General features: G+C 36.4%; 1 protein-coding gene and 1 pseudogene across 1 annotated transcript; both read right to left on the minus strand.

Annotated features, from left to right (window-relative positions):
• Positions 1 to 4,035: 4,035 nt before the first annotated feature.
• LOC131644072 (E3 ubiquitin-protein ligase RFI2-like) lies at positions 4,036 to 9,401 on the minus strand. Its single transcript, XM_058914464.1, has 6 exons — positions 8,975 to 9,401; positions 6,636 to 6,805; positions 6,267 to 6,325; positions 5,604 to 5,629; positions 5,120 to 5,504; positions 4,036 to 4,935 (listed from the first exon to the last, which is right to left on the minus strand). Exons 1-6 carry the CDS (start codon positions 9,159 to 9,161, stop codon positions 4,464 to 4,466), a joined length of 1,299 nt encoding a protein of 432 aa, XP_058770447.1. The 5' UTR covers positions 9,162 to 9,401; the 3' UTR covers positions 4,036 to 4,463.
• Positions 9,402 to 13,172: 3,771 nt separating this feature from the next.
• On the minus strand, positions 13,173 to 14,170 carry LOC131653214 (protein FAR-RED IMPAIRED RESPONSE 1-like; annotated as a pseudogene).
• Between the last annotated feature and the right edge of the window lie 6,282 nt (positions 14,171 to 20,452).

Consider the following 20,452-nt stretch of genomic DNA (forward strand, 5'->3'; position numbering starts at 1 on the left):
CTCTTACTCCCGACGAGATTAAGATGAAGAATGACCTTGACACTTTTTATGAGGGTCTTGGTTATGAGAAGGGGTTTGGTTCTTTCGAGGTAATGCCCTCTTTACAGAGGAAATGATCCATCGACACTCATGTTATTGTGGGAGTGACCAATAGTCTAGAGAGGAAAGAAATTTTTGGTGAGGATAAAGAGTCACCGTTCCCTCCATTTTTGACGTGGGATGTTTTGGTAATTTCATATAAAATAAACCCCTTGAAGAAGGTTTTGACATTGCTAAAGAATGAAAGGCTAAAGTTTCCACCATCACTTCTTTAGGTCAGACCCCCACTTTGCCTTTAGCTTGTTCTGGCATATCTATTACTATTGAAATTACCCCGGTCTCCCCTGGTCAGGACAAACCTTCTATCGCTGTTGCTACTACATTTGTTGAAGACCTATTAACTTATACATCTTTCCAAAATTCAAAAATTACCCTCAAAATTCATATTCCAATCTTCAGATGTACCAGTTACACAACAAGGTCTCTCTGAAACAAGTCAAATCAAAGGTAAAAAAAGAGTTTTAGAATCTAGACGCACCCCAACCTGCCACCCCAAATCATCTTAGAACCACGGCAAAACAAAGTTTTAAAAAAGTTTGGATTTCAAAATTCGGAGTTACTTTACGAAGATTGAAATCTAGACATATTCTTTAAGTATTCACGCTCTCACCTTTCCCTCTTCCTCCTTCATTTTATCAAATTTGAACAAGTGAAACAGAACTCATCACTGCCTACTCATGCACCTAGATTTTTAATATTCAAGCTTAGCACATTTTTCAAGTTCTAATCCATTACACTCAAGCCAAGATCATTGATCTCTCACATTTTGTAAGTTTCTCGTTTCCTTATTTTTTAATATTTGTGATGCATCCATTTCCTAAATAGGTTATAGTTATATAACATTATGTTACATGCAATATAAATGTTGCATTTGTTTGGTCATGGTTATATTTTTTTTGAAATTTTAAAGCCCCCGCTGCTCTAATACATGTTGTACCTGACGTTAAACCTAATTTTGTCGTGCCTGATAGTTTCTTGGGAGGCCTCTCAGACCTTTCATTACTTCCTCTATATGCACACCATGTGGCTAGGCACACGTGGGAAGGAAAGGTAACAAATAATTAAACTGTTTGTGTTAAACATTTGTGTTATAACAATTGAATTAACGTGCTATAGTGTATTTATTTTTGCAGTATCGAGAGACGTTGAAATATATTAATCATGGCAGGATGGTAGCAAAGCTTTTGCAGCCTAATGAAGCATAATTTCAAGATGTCTTGACGCTACCTGGGCTGAAGGATTTTTGCAGGATTGGATATGGTTATGCTAACCATGGTTTATTGTCTGTGTCTTTATTGAGAGATGACACATAGAGACGTCATCGTTTCATCTTTTGATCTATGAGATAACCATCACACTTGATGATGTATCATGCCTCGTACAACTTCCGATCACATCAAGATTATTAGATCACTATAGAATCAGTAGACCTGATGCACTAGACTTGATGGTGACATGTTTAAGAGTTGATCTGGGTGAGGTCCAGTAAGAAATAGATGTCACAAGAGGAAGTCATATTAGATTTTCATTCCTCATGAAAATTGTGCTGATGTTGACCACCTGAATGTGATTAGGGGTGTTGTGGGTGATGATGCACGAGTAACACATCATAGAGTATGTGCATTGAGGTCATTTTTCATGGTTTTGGTTGGCACAACCATTTTTGTGGACAAAAATGTGACCTATGTAGACACTGTCTACATAAGATACTTCATTGACTTTGAGAGGATTCACAAGTACAATTGTGGACAACTTGTTTGATGTACTTATACTCTAAGTTAGTTGATGGTAGTCAATGAAAGACGAGAAATTGATATGAAACACTTACTTACGATAATTTTTTCACCCTTACTGATATTAATTTCATAATAAATATGTTGGATCCATATGAATATTTCATCTGAACCATTTCCAAGCATGGATCCACCTACATTTTCGATGTATCTCTGGATGATAACATGTTGAAGAGTGCTTTGAGGAATTTCCACGTGCTTGCTCCCTTTCCCACTCGAGAGGAATTAGGCAACTGAGCCGTTTCGGACTACCCTTGCTGCATCTTGTCGAATGACATCTGTTTCACGTCGTACGGTGAGCACCATCATATATGATCCTTGGAAATGATATCATAGTACTATGAATAGTTGACTTGTGGGTCTCGATTTATGTACCCACATTTACTTGAGCGAGTATTACGACATTTCAAATATTTGCAAAGTATATCATGTTAGACATTTGGTATGATAATCCTGGATATCTTCAAGAATCGTGATCGTTCACTTTCCGAACAAAGTATTTCGACCCTATTCTTGTCTGGGTTCACGAAATCTTTGTGGGGATAATTCTCGAAGAACAATCTGTTTCTGACAATAGAGAACAGATCAAAATGTAGCGAGGAAGTATGTAATTTCGTATCCAAAATCAAGGCCAAAAGACTCCTTATATAGGAGACCAATAACAGTAAACAAACAGACACACCTTTTCGGAAAAACAGTTATGTCGGTTGGAACGGGTGCAACTATTCAAACGAATTGTTATGTCCGTTGGGAAAGGGTGCAACTATTCAAACGAATTTTTCGAACGGGACGCTGCCCGGCACCCCGCTAGGGGCTACGCCCTTTGGAACCCCGTTTCTATTATTCATATTCAATTACACGTTTGGCTCGACGAGCGTGCACTCCGCACTACCCTAACTCGTTTCAAACTTAACGCATAATTGCATTGGCCTATAGTAAATCACATTACTACCAAAATACATTGATGATACTAAAATCACCAACATATCAACGATCTCCCTATTGTTGCTCATGCGATTGTCCTACGTAAAGATGTTGATGAGACATTTACAAACTACAACGAACATCTTGTGCTAGAGGATGTACATAGTGTACCGAATCCTCGTCCATGGAGTACGGTATACGGTGTACCAGATGTAGAAGGGGATCTCCATAGACCAACTCACCAGGAGATACAAAGAAGGAACATGCGAGGGCAGACCATGTCGTGGATGTAATGCCAATATGTCATTGTATGGTTGCTATTGGGACATAGGTCATAGTTAGAGGCGAGTTTCATAAAGGCACTCATGGGAGAGTCACTCTATAAAAAATCTTAGCAAAGGCACGACACACATAGTATGGAGGGCAGACGAGGAACAATGACATCACATATATCTAAAAGTGATATTTTAATTTGTATTTTGATATTACCATTTTGAACATTTGTATGGTTCGTTGTATTTTACAAATGACTAGTATATGATTACCAATATTTTGTTTGACAATTCAATCTTATTAATGTAATGTGTATGCTTTATTGTAGGTATGATTTTAAAATGACTATAATGTATGATTTATTAATAATAATAAAATCTTCAAAGTTACTGGTCATCTTGTGATGAAACACAAATCCAAATCAATGCATGGAGTTTATCCGTAGATCGTGATATGTATTTTATTAGGGTATTTCTGGAAATTGCAATTCAAGCCATTTATGACCCCAAAAAGGAGTGTTTCTCAAATGAATCTCTAAATGCTACGAAAAACATTTTTAGGTTTCCATAAAGTATGAGATCATTACACGGGTGTAGTGAGCAACACCCTATTTTTCACTTAGATTAAGGCCGAATTTCCCCTTTGTCTAATCATCACAAATGGAGAAAACATAACTCAAGCTCACACCAAAAATACAAAAGCTCCAAATCAAATTGTCTCAAGAAACAAACAAGGAGCATGATAGGAAGTAATCCCTTTTCATTTTTTAAACTAGAATCCAGTTTTAAATTGGGGTTTTTCACTTTTACCTTTTTTTTTTTTTTTCAGTTCAATTTGTAAATAAAATAATGTAAGGTTGCAATTGCATTATACATGCAATTGGCCTCTACAAGTTATGATACTCCTATTGGGAATTCCATACGTTGCCTCAATTCTTGCACATTCGTTTATAAACAAGGTAAAATTACTCAAGTTCTCAATACAAAAGCATTTGCATGAGCGTTTTTATCATACATAAATACTTCACTCACAACAAATCCAACCACAATTGATCTCATCTCATTCAATTTCAATTGATTTTATCACTTGAAAACACACGCTCCAGCATTACTTCCAAAAAAACCTGATTTTACCATCTTATTTTATGTCCTCGGAGGCACATAAAATAGTCGAAGCAAATGTCCATCACACAGCCACGTTGGCTGCCGGAAAAATCAGTTCCAAGGCCAGCCAGATTATATAATGTATGTACCTTAACATAACAGACCCAAAAGGCCAAAGTGCCAAAGCAATATGTAACATTTTTTCAAAGCATACATAAGTTCTGATTTTCCACAGTAGTGCGAGTTTGCTTCGCAGTGCATAGGACATGTATTACCGATTTTGTGAAGGCATTCTATCTGATCCATGCCTTAAACGGAAGTTGCTTGGCCTCGTACCCGGGTCTGACCGGTTCGCATTTTGGTGGTACGGTCTCCAACTTGAATCTCTATCAGTTTGACTCAACGACAATGAAGGTAAGTGGTCTCTTTCCCATGCGTGGAAGCGACTGGGTAGATGGTTTTCTTCTTGGTAATTACGTCCTGATGAACTTGACGGGATAAGGAAGAAACCGCCACTTTGGTCTGGTGATGTGGCCATTGGTGCTAGCTGAGTTGAACCGTTGTGACTGCTGGCTCTTCGGGTTCCAGAAGCAACTGGTGCCCGCATTGTTGTTGAGTTAGGATGTTGTTGTGGTTGATAGTATGCCTGAAGTGCCTGGACTCTATCACGGGCTCGAGCATTGCTACCGGGATAAGGGGGGATCATAGAGGAACCGATTGAGCTACCCGCTCTCGCGGCAGAACTGAAAAAATTAAATGTGCATCGAATGTTTCTTGTAACTCAATCAATAAAGCATAAAATATAAATCCCATTAGCAAATTTCTACTAGTCAAAATTAATTAATTAATTGCATACTTAACACGATAAGACCGAACCTTATTAAAGTTTGGATCGTGTCAAATTACATGCGAGCATAAGAGAGGTACCTGTGACCAACAAGAAAGGGATGCATAAAAGATCCGGATCTCGGTACATCTGAACCACCCCTGACTGGCCTTTGACTAGCGGGTGACACCGAGGGCTGATCGGCGGCAACTAGACGACTGCTTGCCGTAGAGAAAGGAGGGGTATGGTGCTCCCAATTGTGATAATGAAGATCCATGGCAGGAAATGCGTAAGAGCCTGGCATTTCACCAGGCATGGATGAACCGTTCCAATGGTTGAAGTTAGGTGCTTCTGATACAGTTCCACCTGAATTGGAGGAGGATGGATGTACTGGTCCGAAGTAAGCAACATATGGGCAAGGATGACTTGCAGATGATACAGCCGTATGTTCAGCAAATACGGCGTGTTGTCCGATTATATCAGGATCTGCATCTCATAATTTCAGTAAATTAATATATCTTGTGCAGTAAAAGCGTCAACTTAAAAAAATGGAGAGGCTTCTTAAAAGGAAAAGCAATATCTTACAAGCCGTGGATGGAAATTCGCCTTCCCTGGAAAAATCAGGAACATAAATATAAGTTGAATAAACATCCTAATGGATACTCTCACAATGCCTAAAATTTAAGAAACACTAAAAGGTTCAAATTATTATTCATTCACAAAATGTTTGGCAAACTCGGTCAACTTGTTCAACATAGTATAAAACATATAGAACTATGATGTTCCCCCTTCAGCAAAGGAGAGGCAAGCCAACCAAAAGGGTACATCCCATTTTAACAGTTCCAACTATAGAACATTCGTAAGGAAATTTTTCTTAGCTCAACAGATAAAAAGTATGATTAACAACCTACGGGACTATGACTAAATTTATTTCCATAAATTATTAATGTGAAAGTGAAAGTTTTTTCTGATGATAGAAGACATTCTGGATGAAACAGTTGGGAAAAAAAAGTTTTTTCGGAAAAAATATTTAATTGAGCCACCAAGAAATCAACTTTTTGAACAACTACTTATATGTATGGTAAATATGAAAGTGAAACTAAATTTTATTAGTAAAAGTCCAATATGGTTAAAATCACACACAGCATCAATACCACCAAAGAATGTCTACAAAGCATCCACATAACAAAATCATATGAGCGACAAGCAGAAATACGTTTGTATCAGTGGAATGTTAACTATGCTTACTCGAAAGATGATGGAAGTCGCGCCAGATTGCCAAATGGACACCAATGAACTCCAAAGGACTGCAGAAACCATTTATGGGGGGGAAATATAGTCAAAATGGGCAGAGAAGTATGAAGTAAAAGTGTACTTTTTAAGCGAGGAGGAAAGATGTAAATCTTTACTATTACATTGAACCATGAACAGTTTAGATTAAATCATAAAGCCATTAAACTTTGTAACATGTGATTGTTAAATAACTTCACTCTTAACCATCAATGTATGACTATATGTTCAAGATTTACTCCTCTTAAAGTTAAGAGGCATTTATGACGAGTTCTCCAGCAAGAATAAAGTAAATTCCAATAAAACATAAATTTAACCGGGCTTTACCATTTCAGAGTAGCTAAGATCATATAGGTCCTCCTCATGTGCCCACTCATCCATGTTGAATTCTGGATATGACCGAGAACCGGTAGCATAAAGCCATTGACCTTTCTCAATCTGCCGACAGTTAGGACATTGCATTGCTCCTTTTATATTGAATGCTGAACCAATGCAATCTGCATGACGCAAAGTATAATTAGCACAAAATTTTAATAACATGTAGGAGCTCGTTGGAGCAATCACTTTGTTTGAGATATATTCTAGAAAAAACATGAAAGCAAACAGTGTTGCCTTAAAACAAGCACAACCATAGTTATTAATCACAGACAGTAATTGACCCCAAAAACGATATAGCAAGATGGCGCGTAGCAGAATGTCTGTTATTCAAATTTTCTATACAAATTCAGTAATTTATAATATATGTATGGAAGCTTAAGACCTACTCAAAATTCTGAGATCGGAATGTTTTTATTTTAATTTTAATTTCACTAGACATGGACAAAAGATTTTATTTCCCTAGTTGATTTCTCCATAACATGAAACCCAAACTCTAAAGCGGAAATGTCTTCTCAATAAAATGTGTGCAGCCGCTTCTCTCTTACTTCCGCAAACAACCGCTACACCATTGAGTATGAAGCCGCTTCTCTCCTCCTTCATTTCTTCTTGTATTTTCTTTCTTTTTCTTGCTTCTTCTTTTCTTCTCAGTATGCGAAGGTACTGGCTGAAACAGCAAAATCGCCAGATTACTGGGTCGGATGGGTTATGCAGTAACAGAGTAGGGTTTACTGATGATTTCACCATCTAAGGCTCTAAGCCCTATTGCGTGCATAACGCCGCAACATCGCCCACTAATGAAAATGCGACAAAGCCAGGTCCAAATTGAGGCCACCGGCTTCTCAGTTCCGTGACAGAAAGCGCTACTACCGCGCGCTTTTGATAACACGGCAGTCAGCCCAACATTAAGTATTTTCCCTTTACATATTGTCCATCACGGAATACATTAGGTGGTTAGGGCAACGTATGATTTAGGTAAAGATAGCTCGAAATCAAATTTTAATGACAACCCTTAATGTACCAAATGTTCAAAAGTAATCGCCAATTTTATCAAATTTCTGCATCTCAGGAGATTCCCAGTAATGACCACCTTCTACTGTCTCTAGTGACCGGCTGCCTGAGTTATTCCTTTTTATCCGATCTAGCTGATCAGTTATGTTAAGACACCTAGGTTTTTTACATAGTCAATAGCGGCGTTATCCCGCTGTAGCGGAGCGGAGGCCAGCTGCTATGGGAAGAGCCTAAGCGGTGCAGAAAACTATAGCGGTTGTTATGGGGTAAGTAGCAGGTAGCGGGGGCAAAGCGGTTCTGGCTCGGTTTTTGTCCCGCTATTCTTTCCCCCTATGAAAAACCAAAATTAGCTCTTAAATTTAATTTTTTTAGGGTAATTTTAGGTTTTTCAAACAAATTTGAGTTAAGACTCAACCCTAACCCTCCTTCACCGACGTTTATGCTCTTCATTCGTTCCAAAGAAAAATTACCCTTCCTCAGCTCTCTCACTTCATATGTTTATAACTATTATTCATGTAATTTATCCAAAAAATGATCAAATAGCGGTCATCCCTGGGTTAGAGATCGTAAGGGATCAGCTTAACCAGAGGTCCTGGGTTCAAATCCAACTCTGGACATGAGGCAGTGTTAAATTCTCTTGAGGGAAAGCATTGCCACCCATTGAGGTCATACCCGGCTTGAGGGATTAGTCCGGGACTAATAACAATATTTTATGTATACAATACAATTTAGTATAACAACAATACATCACAATAATTGTACATGAAAAACTAATCTAACAATGACAATGTAACAATCAACTTGATAACTTGTCCAAAAAAAAAATCAACTCCACAAGGAATACGAATTTCTATCTACCATAAATCATGAAAACTGATCTAGATATTCAAAACTCCGTCATGAAAGACTAACTTTCTCGAATATGAAATCCAGAACAACATCAACCAACACGTGCAACGGATCAAAATTAAAAACATCCCTCCAAATTAGATCATTTCCAAAACAAAGATACATATGCAATCATCAATATTTTGTCATGACACAATAGTTTCACAATCACAAAGCAACCCTTTTTTAAATGATCATTCATAAATCATAATCACTAACAAATAAATAGATCCTGTATCCTACAAATTCTTTTGCTTCTAAGACCTTCAACATCAACCAACACATAATTATCATACATAGTAACGGTAAAAAAACCTTTTTAAGCAAAAAAAACAGATCTCAATTGTTCTAGTTCTAATTTTCATGCATTGATAGATAGAAATTCTAATTACCAAGATGAAATTGATGTCCACAAATAAGTTTAGCCAAGGATCTATTTCCATTATCCATAACAACCTCAAGGCAGATTGAACAAGACACAGACCCAGAAGACTTTGTTCCAGGACCATCCCCTTCATCAACAACCTTATTATTTCTACCATGTTTATTATCCTCTTCCTGGTCTGTACCAAGACCCATAACAAAAACCCTAAAAATCAGGGGAATAAATATAACAGAAAAAGCAAAGAAATCGGAGAAAGTTGTTTGATAATTCAATTGAATTGATAATTGTATGTTTGCGTGACTGGATTATGAGATAGAAAAGATGGGAAATTATGAGATCTAAGTCTTCTTTGGTTTGTGTTTGGAACGAGGAAGAAGAGAAATGAAATGACCGAGGATGACAACGTATCTTGTCTTGTTGTGTGTGAATATGAATTTTCTTGTTGTACCAAGATTATCTTGTCCAAACAACTTAACTAACGGCCACGATTTATTCTAAAACTTTTACTTTGCTTTGACTTTATGGTTTTTGTAATCTTTAATTAGTTTTTTCATTTAAATATCTAATTAATTGATCGTTACAAATATCTTATACAATATTTTTTGGAAAATGCTTAAACTTATGAAACAAATTGTATACGAAAGTGAAGAATGCTGACGTGTAATATTTCTTTCTTTCTATATTTTCTCTGAACAAATTAAAAAAAACGGTGAAATTAGGAGAAGATGCGAGTATACTTTTTCCCTCTATCACCACAAATACATCCAATCCATCCCATGATTTTCTTTTTTATCCGTAAAGAACAGAATGGCCATCCCGTCTTTGTGATTTCCCTTTCCGATCTAAAGACAATCATTGATGGTGTTCGGTTTTGTATAGAGGGTTTCCATTAAATTAATTATGCGAAGTCTTTCAATCAGTGGGGTAAGACATGTCATATGCTCAATGAAACTTGAAGATGTTTTGATGGTTTTAGTTACCATAGTTTTGGAGTGCATCTCATTTGAACCCAAATTGTAGAACACACAATTGCTATTCGGTTATGTCTGCATATTTGCCTTTATTGTCAAAATTGAAACTTCATTCAATTCATTGCTCTTATTTGCTATGTCTGCTTATTGTTGTAATTCATAATTGCTTTAACTTCATCCGGTGTGATGCAGAGTTGTAGATTTATTATAAAATTTGATTTATTGAATTTTGACTCCCAGCTACACCTTGTACTTGAGCCAGAAAAACCATTGTTTCTGCAGAGTATAATATGAACTGCTATAGCTACTGAAAGTGATTTACGTTGTTGTTAAAGTATCGTCATATATTATGCACGGTTGTTGCAACTATTGCTAACAAGCATTTAACTCATTTGCCCTTTGATGTTCTTAAATATTTATTATCTTTTATTGTTCTTTTTCTTCTTTTAATACAATTTTTTTAAAGCATATTCAAATTGAAGTATCTATATGCATGGTGATAATGTACATAGGTTTTGGGAACACTGCAAGGTTTAATTATTTTGAAATTTATTATCCTTTCCCCTTATTTTCTCTTTGAATGTTTTAGTGGTCCAACTGTTTCTTTTTGATGCATGATCGGTGAATTTAAAACTTGCAGGTTTTAGAGGCAAGGGCTAGATTTTATGAAAACCAATTGCTACTTTTAATTTTGCCTCCTTGTATTTGTCTATTATATGGCATGTAACTTATGTTATTACACACTGATAATTCTTTTTCTGCTAGTAGTTTCAACCATAGTCACACATACGGTTTGCAATTTGTTTAATAACCGGTACGCTATACTTGAAATAGATTAATTATTTTGAAATAGAAATAATAGTTAAATTTATACAGGTTATTAGTCCATCAATAACTTATGATAATAAGTGAGAGCTAGTAGGATTCTCAACTGAATAAAGATAGCAGTAGTACTTGTTAGTCCGACATCGAAAATTTTCTTAATATTTAGAGCCAAGTAAGTTATAAATGTTAGAATTAGTCAATCATCTCAATTGCATATGAATTTACTTTCAAAATTTGAAACTAATCTATGAGATATTTTGATATTTCAGTACAATTCCTTAAAAGGTGGTAAATGAAGCAATGAGTCGAGATGACTGGGGAAGAAGAATTAGCAGAACAACAAAGGATGTTTGCAGAGACACAGGATAGGATGAATGGTGGGGCCATTAAGAAGCATTAGTAGAACATCAAAGAATGTTTGCAGAGACACGAGCTAGGATGAATGGTGGGACCATTGCTTCTAAGTAGGCAGATGGTGACCAAAGTTTAAATAGCTAACTTTAGGACCTTTGTTAATACTGAATCATAGAAGAACTTAACTTCTGTCTCTGCTTCCTATGAGTTCAAAAACCATTCACTAGTTTACTAGACAATGTGGATGTCCATATTTGTTTCCACTATAATTAGTGAGAGTACTTGAAAAGCCTCTTCTGTTTAGAATCATCTGTAATTATTTTATTTACTTATTTTTTATCTTCTACACACGAACAACTCGTAGCACGAGTATGACAATAATTATTTACTACATTTCATTGTAACCGACAATTAAATATACAAAAGCCATTATGTTGCGATTATTTCTTTGTATACACGTCAATTTAGAAAATCTTAAAAAATAGTTCGAGATCTGACGAAAAAAATACCTCAAGATGAATGATGATAACTCAATATTATTATGCTTAATAAACCTGTTATGCAGCTAAGAAAGGAAGTGATCCAAAAACCAAACAAAAGGTTTTTGATGAATAACTAAAACCAACTTAAAAAATGACTAAAAGAAAATTAAAGGCTTATTGATTCCTCAACTAATCTTTCATACCAAATGCAACATTAGTCACATGAACTCATTTATATTCTATGGATGAGTTCAAGTTTGTTAGTCAATGTAATTAGTGAGAGTTCATGAATATTCTCTTCTATTCAAAATATTTTCTTTTCACATAAAAATTTGACAGTTTTTCTACAATAACTTCATAGTCTTAGAAAGTGCATTACTCTAATATCAAAGCACTAAATAAAGCATGAACACACATGCCTCAATAGTTCACACTTCAAACACAACTGCTCAGTTAAAAAAATGTATTTATTTATTGAATGCAAAGTTTAATGGCTCAAAGTTAACACATAACATAACAGTAACCAAAGTTCATTGTTATAATAACAGTAGGCATAAAATTCAGTTTAAACCATAAATCCTTCCAAACAAAGCATGTATTTAGTTATTGAATGCAAACCTCAATGGTCTCAAAGGTACACATTCACGCTTCACACTTCAAACACAAATACTCAAACTAAAAAATGTATTTAGTTATTGAATGCAAACCTTAATGGTCTCAAAGGTATACATTTATATATAGATAACACAAAACATAACAGTAACCAAATCTTACTGTTTATATAAGAGTGGGCATCAAACTCAGCTTAAGGCATAAATCCTTCCAAACAAAATTATTGTTTTGGTAATATGACATATTAAATCTAAATGCTTAAAATTGAATTTGTTTTAAATTTGAAGAATTATTGTTTTGGTAACATGACATAAATCTAAATGCTTAAAATTGAATCTGTTATAAATTTGAAGTCTTCAGGTAGAGATTGATTCTTGTCTTTATGATACTGGTTGGTATAGTGATGGTTATCATTCACTTGATACTGTTCCTACAGAAGGAAATTATTGATGAAGTAAATTAGTATGCTGTAAAAATTTTACTATCTTACCACTAAATCAAGAACCACTATCTTAACAAACATAAAAACAATAACATAACATGAATTTTCAAATAAAAATATAGCACATGATTGCATGTTTTCACCCGATTTACAGCATTAGTGTATTCTTGATTTGGATTGAAGAGAGCTATACCATCTACAAGAGTGCTCTTCTGATCATATCTTTGCTCACACTAAATATATGCACAAAATAGTATGAAGTGTCATATTAATAATTACAACAGCCTGTCATCTTTATTTAACACAATAACTAAGAATCAAACAATAAATTTCATTTACTTGGATGTTTTCTTTTGTGCCTATCTTATCAATAGTTTGAGATATACTATACACTCCACTTTCAACTTCTTGACATCTTGATGTACCTATGATCTGCTATAAAAAAAATTAGACATATATGATATATGACACATATATAGAAAATAAAAAGAAGTAAATCAAAATAACCTCTTCTTGACTTTAATTATTTGCACTCTTCTGAATTTTATTTTGCTTTTTCTTTCTAATAAGCTTTTTCTTTACAGATTCATCAACTTTAAAAGCTTTTCTTTTTGAAGGAGGACGCCCTTTACTTCGAGTCACCGTAGGGTCAAGAATTCTAGTCACACGACTTTGAACTAAACTATCTTCTCTAATTACAAGAGGCATTTCTTCACATGATAAATCAACCTTCAAGTCCTCGATCCACTTCATTACTTTCAACAACACGTCATTTGTATTTATCCTTGTAGAAGAAAATTCATAAAAAGCATCACAGGCTTTATTAACACGATCAAGATCTGGATTTCCAACTAATTGATCAAAGCCGCATTTAATAACCGTATATCTTCACCTTATGTCCTTCCTCCACCGTGACAAAATATAACGACTTGGCACTAAATTTGTTTTACCAATGAGCTTAAGTACACAAAGAATGTGTCTACATAAAATACCTTTGAACTCAAACAAGCAACAAGTACATTGCAATTCAAAAAGATTCTCATTGAAAGACACCTTGCACATTATGTCCTTTATTTTGTCAAATACTTTCTTACTTTCAGTAACAGAAAATATTGAATTCAATCCCTCCATTTTTCAAAGAGAGTGTTGCAATACATCATAGAAGCAACCTCAACCTGAAATTCTTTAAATTTTGTATTTGTAAATGCATGGTGAAATTGTGACTCAAAACCAAAATGACTTACACAAGCAATTGTTGTGTTAAATGAACCAAAGTCTGCCATGTTTTCCTTTTCAATTTTATCTCTCAATGTATTGTCATATTGTTCGACAAATTGATTCAATGTTGTCTTTGAGTTTACATATCCATAAAAAAATGCATTCATACTTTCACTTTGTTGTGTAGTTGACATTCCCGCCCAAAATGTGTTTTTCACATAAATAGGAACCCAATGATCTCGTTCATTAAACAACCCTTTCAGCCATTCATTATCTTGAATTTTGTAATATTCAATCATTTTTTCCTAGTTCTCTATAAAATTACTCTTACTCAAAGAGTCATATACAATGTTGTGCAAAAGTGTTTTGAGAGACTCATAATCAGGGTGCCTACCTAACTTTTCTGGAACCTTTTTCATTAAATGCCATAAACACCAACGATGACGAGCTTTCGGAAAGACAACCTCGATTGCATTTTTTATTGCTCTATCTTGATCAGTAATTATAGCATTTGGTGCACGTCCATGCATACATTCTAACCATGTGTTAAACAACCAAGTAAAAGTTTTAGTATCCTCATCTGACAATAGAGCATAACCCAACAAAATTGATTGACCATGATGATTAACTCCAACAAAAGGGGCAAAAGGCATGTCATATTTATTCGTCAAATAAGTGGTGTCAAAAGTTATGACTTCACCGAAATATTCATAGGCAACCCTACATCTCGCATCAGCCCAAAATACATTTTGTAAACGACTTTCATCATCCATATCCATTACATAATAAAATTGACTATTTTGTTTTTGCATTTTGAAAAAATAGTTTTGAATAGCTTCGGCATCTCCTGTTCCAAGTCGTAGTCGCCTTACTTTATATATATAGTTTCTATAATATTTTTCTCCAAAAGAAAGATTCTCATATCCATTTTGTTGTGAAAAACGATACCAATAACAAAGTATAATAGGGAATTAGAGAGGATAAGAAGAACACAAGAATTGGTTATAACTGCTTTTCTTTCACTTTCTCTTAAAACAAGATTACAAGTTTACAAGAATAACAAATAACCTCTCTCACCCTAAATTAGGATTTGCAGCTTAGCAATGATGAGAGACTAGCATGCTATTTATAATAAAACCTAACATACTAACTAATGGGCTTTTTCCACAAGGCCCATTACATAAGTCAACTTAATAAACAAGCTAACTTAACAAATTAGGGTTTAAACACTAAAACCTAATTTAACATGCTAACAACCCTAGCATCTTCGACACAAGCATGTGAACAACCTTCGACTTCATGCTTAACCCTGTCGAACCAAGAAGCTACCCTTCGGCCATACTAGAGTTCGATCCAAAATCTCACAAATCTCCACCTTGGATCTAACTCTACAACATCAAGGGAACAAACTAGCTTTCTTCATGCAGCTTTATCAACTGCATACAGTGGAAAAACTTGCAACTCGGCAATGTCTTGGTGATCATATCAGCAGCATTGTCTTCAGTCGAAACCTTCAGCACTTGGACTTCTTCACGCTCGATTACTCCTCTGACGAAATGCAGCCTCACATCAATGTGCTTAGTTCGCTCATGATAGGCTGAATTCTTCGACAGGTGTATTGCACTTTGACTATCACATTTAACAGTGATACTTCGACCTTGAAGTTTCAGCTCCTTCGCAAAACCTTCAAGCCACAATGCTTCTTTCACAGCTTCAGTGAGAGCAATATATTCCGCTTCAGTGGTTGATAGAGCAACAACCTTCTGAAGAGTTGCTTTCCAACTAATTGCTGTGCCAAACATAGTGAAAACATATCCAGAAATAGATTTCCTGGAATCCATACAACCTGCATAATCAGAGTCGACATATCCTTTGATTACTGCTTTACCATCTTCACCCAAGGCTCCACCATAAATTAGGACTCTATTCAGAGACCCATTTATGTACCTTAAAATCCACTTCAATGCTTGCCAGTGAGCCTTTCCAGGATTCGCCATGTACCTGCTTACAAGACTTACTGCGTATGCTATGTCGGGTCTAGTACAAACCATAGCATACATCAAAGAACCAACTATATTAGCATATGGGATGCTATTCATATAGGCTCTTTCCACATCAGTACTGGGACACTGATCAATACTCAGCTTGAATTGAGGGTTTGTTGGAGTCACAACTAGCTTCGAATTCGACATACCAAACTTTTCAAGAATCTTCCGTAGATATGCCTCTTGAGATAGGCATAACTTCGACTTCTTTCTATCTCTTCGAATGTCAATTCCAAGAATCCTGGAAGCAGCTCCCAGATCCTTCATATCGAACTCCTTATTGAGTTCAGCCTTCACCCTCATCACATCTTCGACACTGTTGCTTGCTATGAGAATATCATCCACATAAAGCAACAAAATAACAAATGAATTACCAGGTCGAAATCTGAAGTAAACGCAGTGGTCGAACTGACTTCTAATGAAACTTATGCGTGCCATGAACTTGTCGAATCTCCTATTCCACTGTCGAGGAGATTGTTTCAGCCCATACAAAGATCTCTTTAACTTGCACACATAATCTTCCTTCCCCTTTTCGACATACCCTTCAGGTTGCCTCATCAGGATCGTTTCATCTAGATCACCATACAAGAACGCAGTCTTCACATCCATCTGTTCCAGTTCAAGATCGAACTGTGCCACCATGGCAAGCAACATTCGAATGGACCTATGCTTCACAACAGGAGAAAACACATCATTGAAGTCGACACCTTCTTTCTGAGTGAAACCCCTTGCAACTAACCTTGCCTTGTATCTTTTCGACGTCACTCCTTCAATTCCTTCCTTAACTTTGAAAATCCATTTACAGCTGACTAACCTTGCCCCAGCAGGTTTCTTGATCAGTTCCCAAGTGTGATTATCATGAAGAGATTTCATCTCATCATCCATGGCCTTCAGCCATTCAGTCTTATTTTGACTCCTCATAACTTCCTTATAATCTCTAGGTTCATCATCAAGAACCTCACTGGCAGAGATTAATGCATAAGCTATAAGATCTGCATACCCAAGTCTCTGAGGTGGTTTGATGACTCTTCTCGACCTATCTCTCGACAATAGGTAGTCATCGTCAGTTTCCTCAACTTCCTCAGCATCTTCTGCTTCTTCTTCGACTTCATCAGGGACATGCAATTCAGCATCAACATGCTCCACCTCAACAGGAATCTCTACCTGTTCCAGCTCTTCGTCAGATGTTTCTGTACTTCGACCAACATCATCAGTTTTCTTAAAAGCCATTTCAGCTTCATTGAAAACAACATCTCGACTGGTGATACACCTCCTGTGACCTGGCTCTAGGCACCATAGCCTATAAGCTTTGACTCCTTCTGGGTATCCCATGAACATGCATTTCAGAGCTCTAGGTTCGACCTTGTCTTGCCTAATGTGAGCATAGGCTATGCAGCCAAATACTCTCAGTTTGTCGAGATCTGGTGGATGTCCCGACCAAACTTCTTCAGGTGTCTTCATATCTAACGCTGTCGAAGGACATCTGTTTATCAGATATGTTGCTGTCGCAACAGCCTCAGCCCAGAACACCTTCTTTAACCCCGCACTAGTCAACATACATCTAACTCTCTCCAAAATAGTTCGATTAAACCTTTCAGCCAAACCATTTTGTTGTGGAGTACCTGCAGTAGTTCTATGCCTTGCAATACCAGAGGTAGCACAAAAACTGTCGAATGCCTCATTGCAAAATTCAAGGCCATTGTCGGTTCTCAACCTCTTGACCTTTCTGCCAGTCTGATTTTCAACCAGAGTCTTCCAACTTTTGAAATTCTCAAACGTTTCATCCTTAGTCTTCTGGATGAATACCCATAATTTTCTGGAATAATCATCTACTATGGATAGGAAATACCTTGCCCCAGAATGTGATGCACACCTTGCAGGCCCCCAAAGATCAGCATGGATGTAATCAAGGGATCCATGTGTTCTTGATTTGCCTTTGTTGAACTTCACTCTGCAAGATTTTCCAAGTACACAAGGTTCACAAAACTTCAGCTTTTCGACTTTGTCTCCACCAAGCAGATTTTGTTTCCCTAATTCGACCAGACCCCTTTCACTGACATGGCCCAATCTCATGTGCCAGATTTCAGTTTTCGACAAAGGTTTCGTGGATGCAACATTTGTCGAACCACTTACAACTTCAGCCTCAAGGGTATACAAGCCTTGTTTCTTCACGCCTCTCAAGACTTCCTTCGAACCCTTCATGACTCTTAGGATACTTTTCTCTCCTTGGAAAACATATCCTTTCTTGTCGAATTCACCAAGAGAAAGCAGATTTCTCTTCAAATCAGGAACATACCTGACTTCAGTCAACAACCTTATTGACTCATCATGGAGCTTGAATCTAACAGATCCAATACCTGCAATCTTGTAAGCCTTGTTGTTTCCCAGCAATACTGATCCACCATCTTGATCACATAATTCCTCGAACAAGTCTTTGTTTGGAGTCATGTGCCAAGTGCAACCTGAATCCATAATCCACTCTCTCTTAGAGTCACTGCTTGAAACCACAAGAACATCAGATGATTCGAAATCATCTTGAACAATGGCAGCGTTGCCATTATCCTTACCTCCATGATATTTCAGGCGTTCAGGGCACACCTTTCTTGTGTGACCCTCCTTTTTACAATGGTAGCATCGAATGCCAGATGCTTCGCCACTGTAAGACTTCGACTGGCTTTTGCCTTTCTTCTTGTCGAACTTACCATCCTTTCGTAAGAGTTTTCCTTTAACGGCCAAACCTTCGCCAACAGTCGAAGGTTTATGCTCCTTTCGTTCATTTAAGTCCTTAGAGTACAAGGCTGATTGAACTTCTTCAAACGTCAGGGACTCCCTTCCATACAAGAGAGTTTCTTTGAAGTGAGCATGTGATCTAGGCAAAGAACACAATAGTAACAGCGCTTGATCTTCATCATCGATCTTCACATCAATATTTTCAAGATCAAGAATCAGCTTGTTGAACATATCCAACTGCTCAGCCAATACTTTGTCTTCAATCATCTTGAATGAATACAAAGCTTGCTTCAGGTAGAGTCGATTTACCAGCGATTTGGTCATATACAAACTTTCAAGTTTCACCCATAACCCTGATGCCGTCGTCTCCTTTGATACCTGTCGGAGAACCTTATCACCAAGGCTCAACAAAATTGCGCTGTGTGCTTTCTCGATCATAGTTGTCTTCTCCGCTGCCGTTAATGCAGCATTCATGGCTGCCTCTCCCTTCAACGCTTCCAAACAACCCTGCTGAACCAGTAGGGCTTTCATCTTCAAGCGCCACAGACCGAAATCATTCACTCCGGTGAATTTTTCAATCTCATACTTTGTTGACGGCATCTTCTCCACGCTCACCGCACCAATTTGTTGTGAAAAACGATACCAATAACAAAGTATAATAGGGAATTAGAGAGGATAAGAAGAACACAAGAATTGGTTATAACTGCTTTTCTTTCACTTTCTCTTAAAACAAGATTACAAGTTTACAAGAATAACAAATAACCTCTCTCACCCTAAATTAGGATTTGCAGCTTAGCAATGATGAGAGACTAGTATGCTATTTATAATAAAACCTAACATACTAACTAATGGGCTTTTTCCACAAGGCCCATTACACAAGTCAACTTAATAAACAAGCTAACTTAACAAATTAGGGTTTAAACACTAAAACCTAATTTAACATGCTAACAACCCTAGCATCTTCGACACAAGCATGTGAACAACCTTCGACTTCATGCTTAACCCTGTCGAACCAAAAAGCTACCCTTCGGCCATACTAGAGTTCGATCCAAAATCTCACACATTTGCTTCAACCACCAAAGATCGAAAATTTCTGCTTACATTATTTCCAGCTTGATCATTAAGTTCCAACCTCCTTTTCATGTAAGGTCCTAATTTTTTGTTGCATCTAAAATATCGAGCTTTTGTTGGACTTAGTTCATGATTCTGCTCAAGAACCACACTTGAAACTATAACTGTTCCATCTAAAGACATGCAAGCATTCAACCTAGCCTTACACTGAGTTTTGGAAATAGGATTTGGCTTTCAAATATTCTTTGAATTACTCAAATACTTTCTTGCACGACTACATGCTAGATTAAAATATTTTTTCCCATCCTCTCCATTTTTTGAACTAATTTTATTAATTCCAAAACCCATACAAGGAGCATAGTTTATGCAATAATCAGTAACTTTATCTTCAGAGATAAATTGCATCCCAGGACTAGGATATTCATTCTCATAAGCAATTTCATTATCAATACTTTGATCTTCCTTTCCTCCCTCTATATTAAAAGATGCATAATTTTCCTCCACTAAAACAGTAAATAATAAACGGTAAAATAAATCAATAAACCAACTCAATTAATTGGCAAAATATGTTGTATACTGTAATTTAAAAGAAATGATAAAAGAATAAATAAACAAGAAACTTACTTGTACGTGGTTGTTACAAGAATGTCATAAATCAAAATTGACAGTTGGAGTGACGAGTTGCAGAGGTAATATGCCAGAGGTGGCTTTAGTGATGATCCAAGCAATTGGCAC

Source organism: Vicia villosa, linkage group LG1 (genome assembly GCF_029867415.1).
Source record: "Vicia villosa cultivar HV-30 ecotype Madison, WI linkage group LG1, Vvil1.0, whole genome shotgun sequence".
Lineage (NCBI taxonomy): Eukaryota > Viridiplantae > Streptophyta > Magnoliopsida > Fabales > Fabaceae > Vicia > Vicia villosa.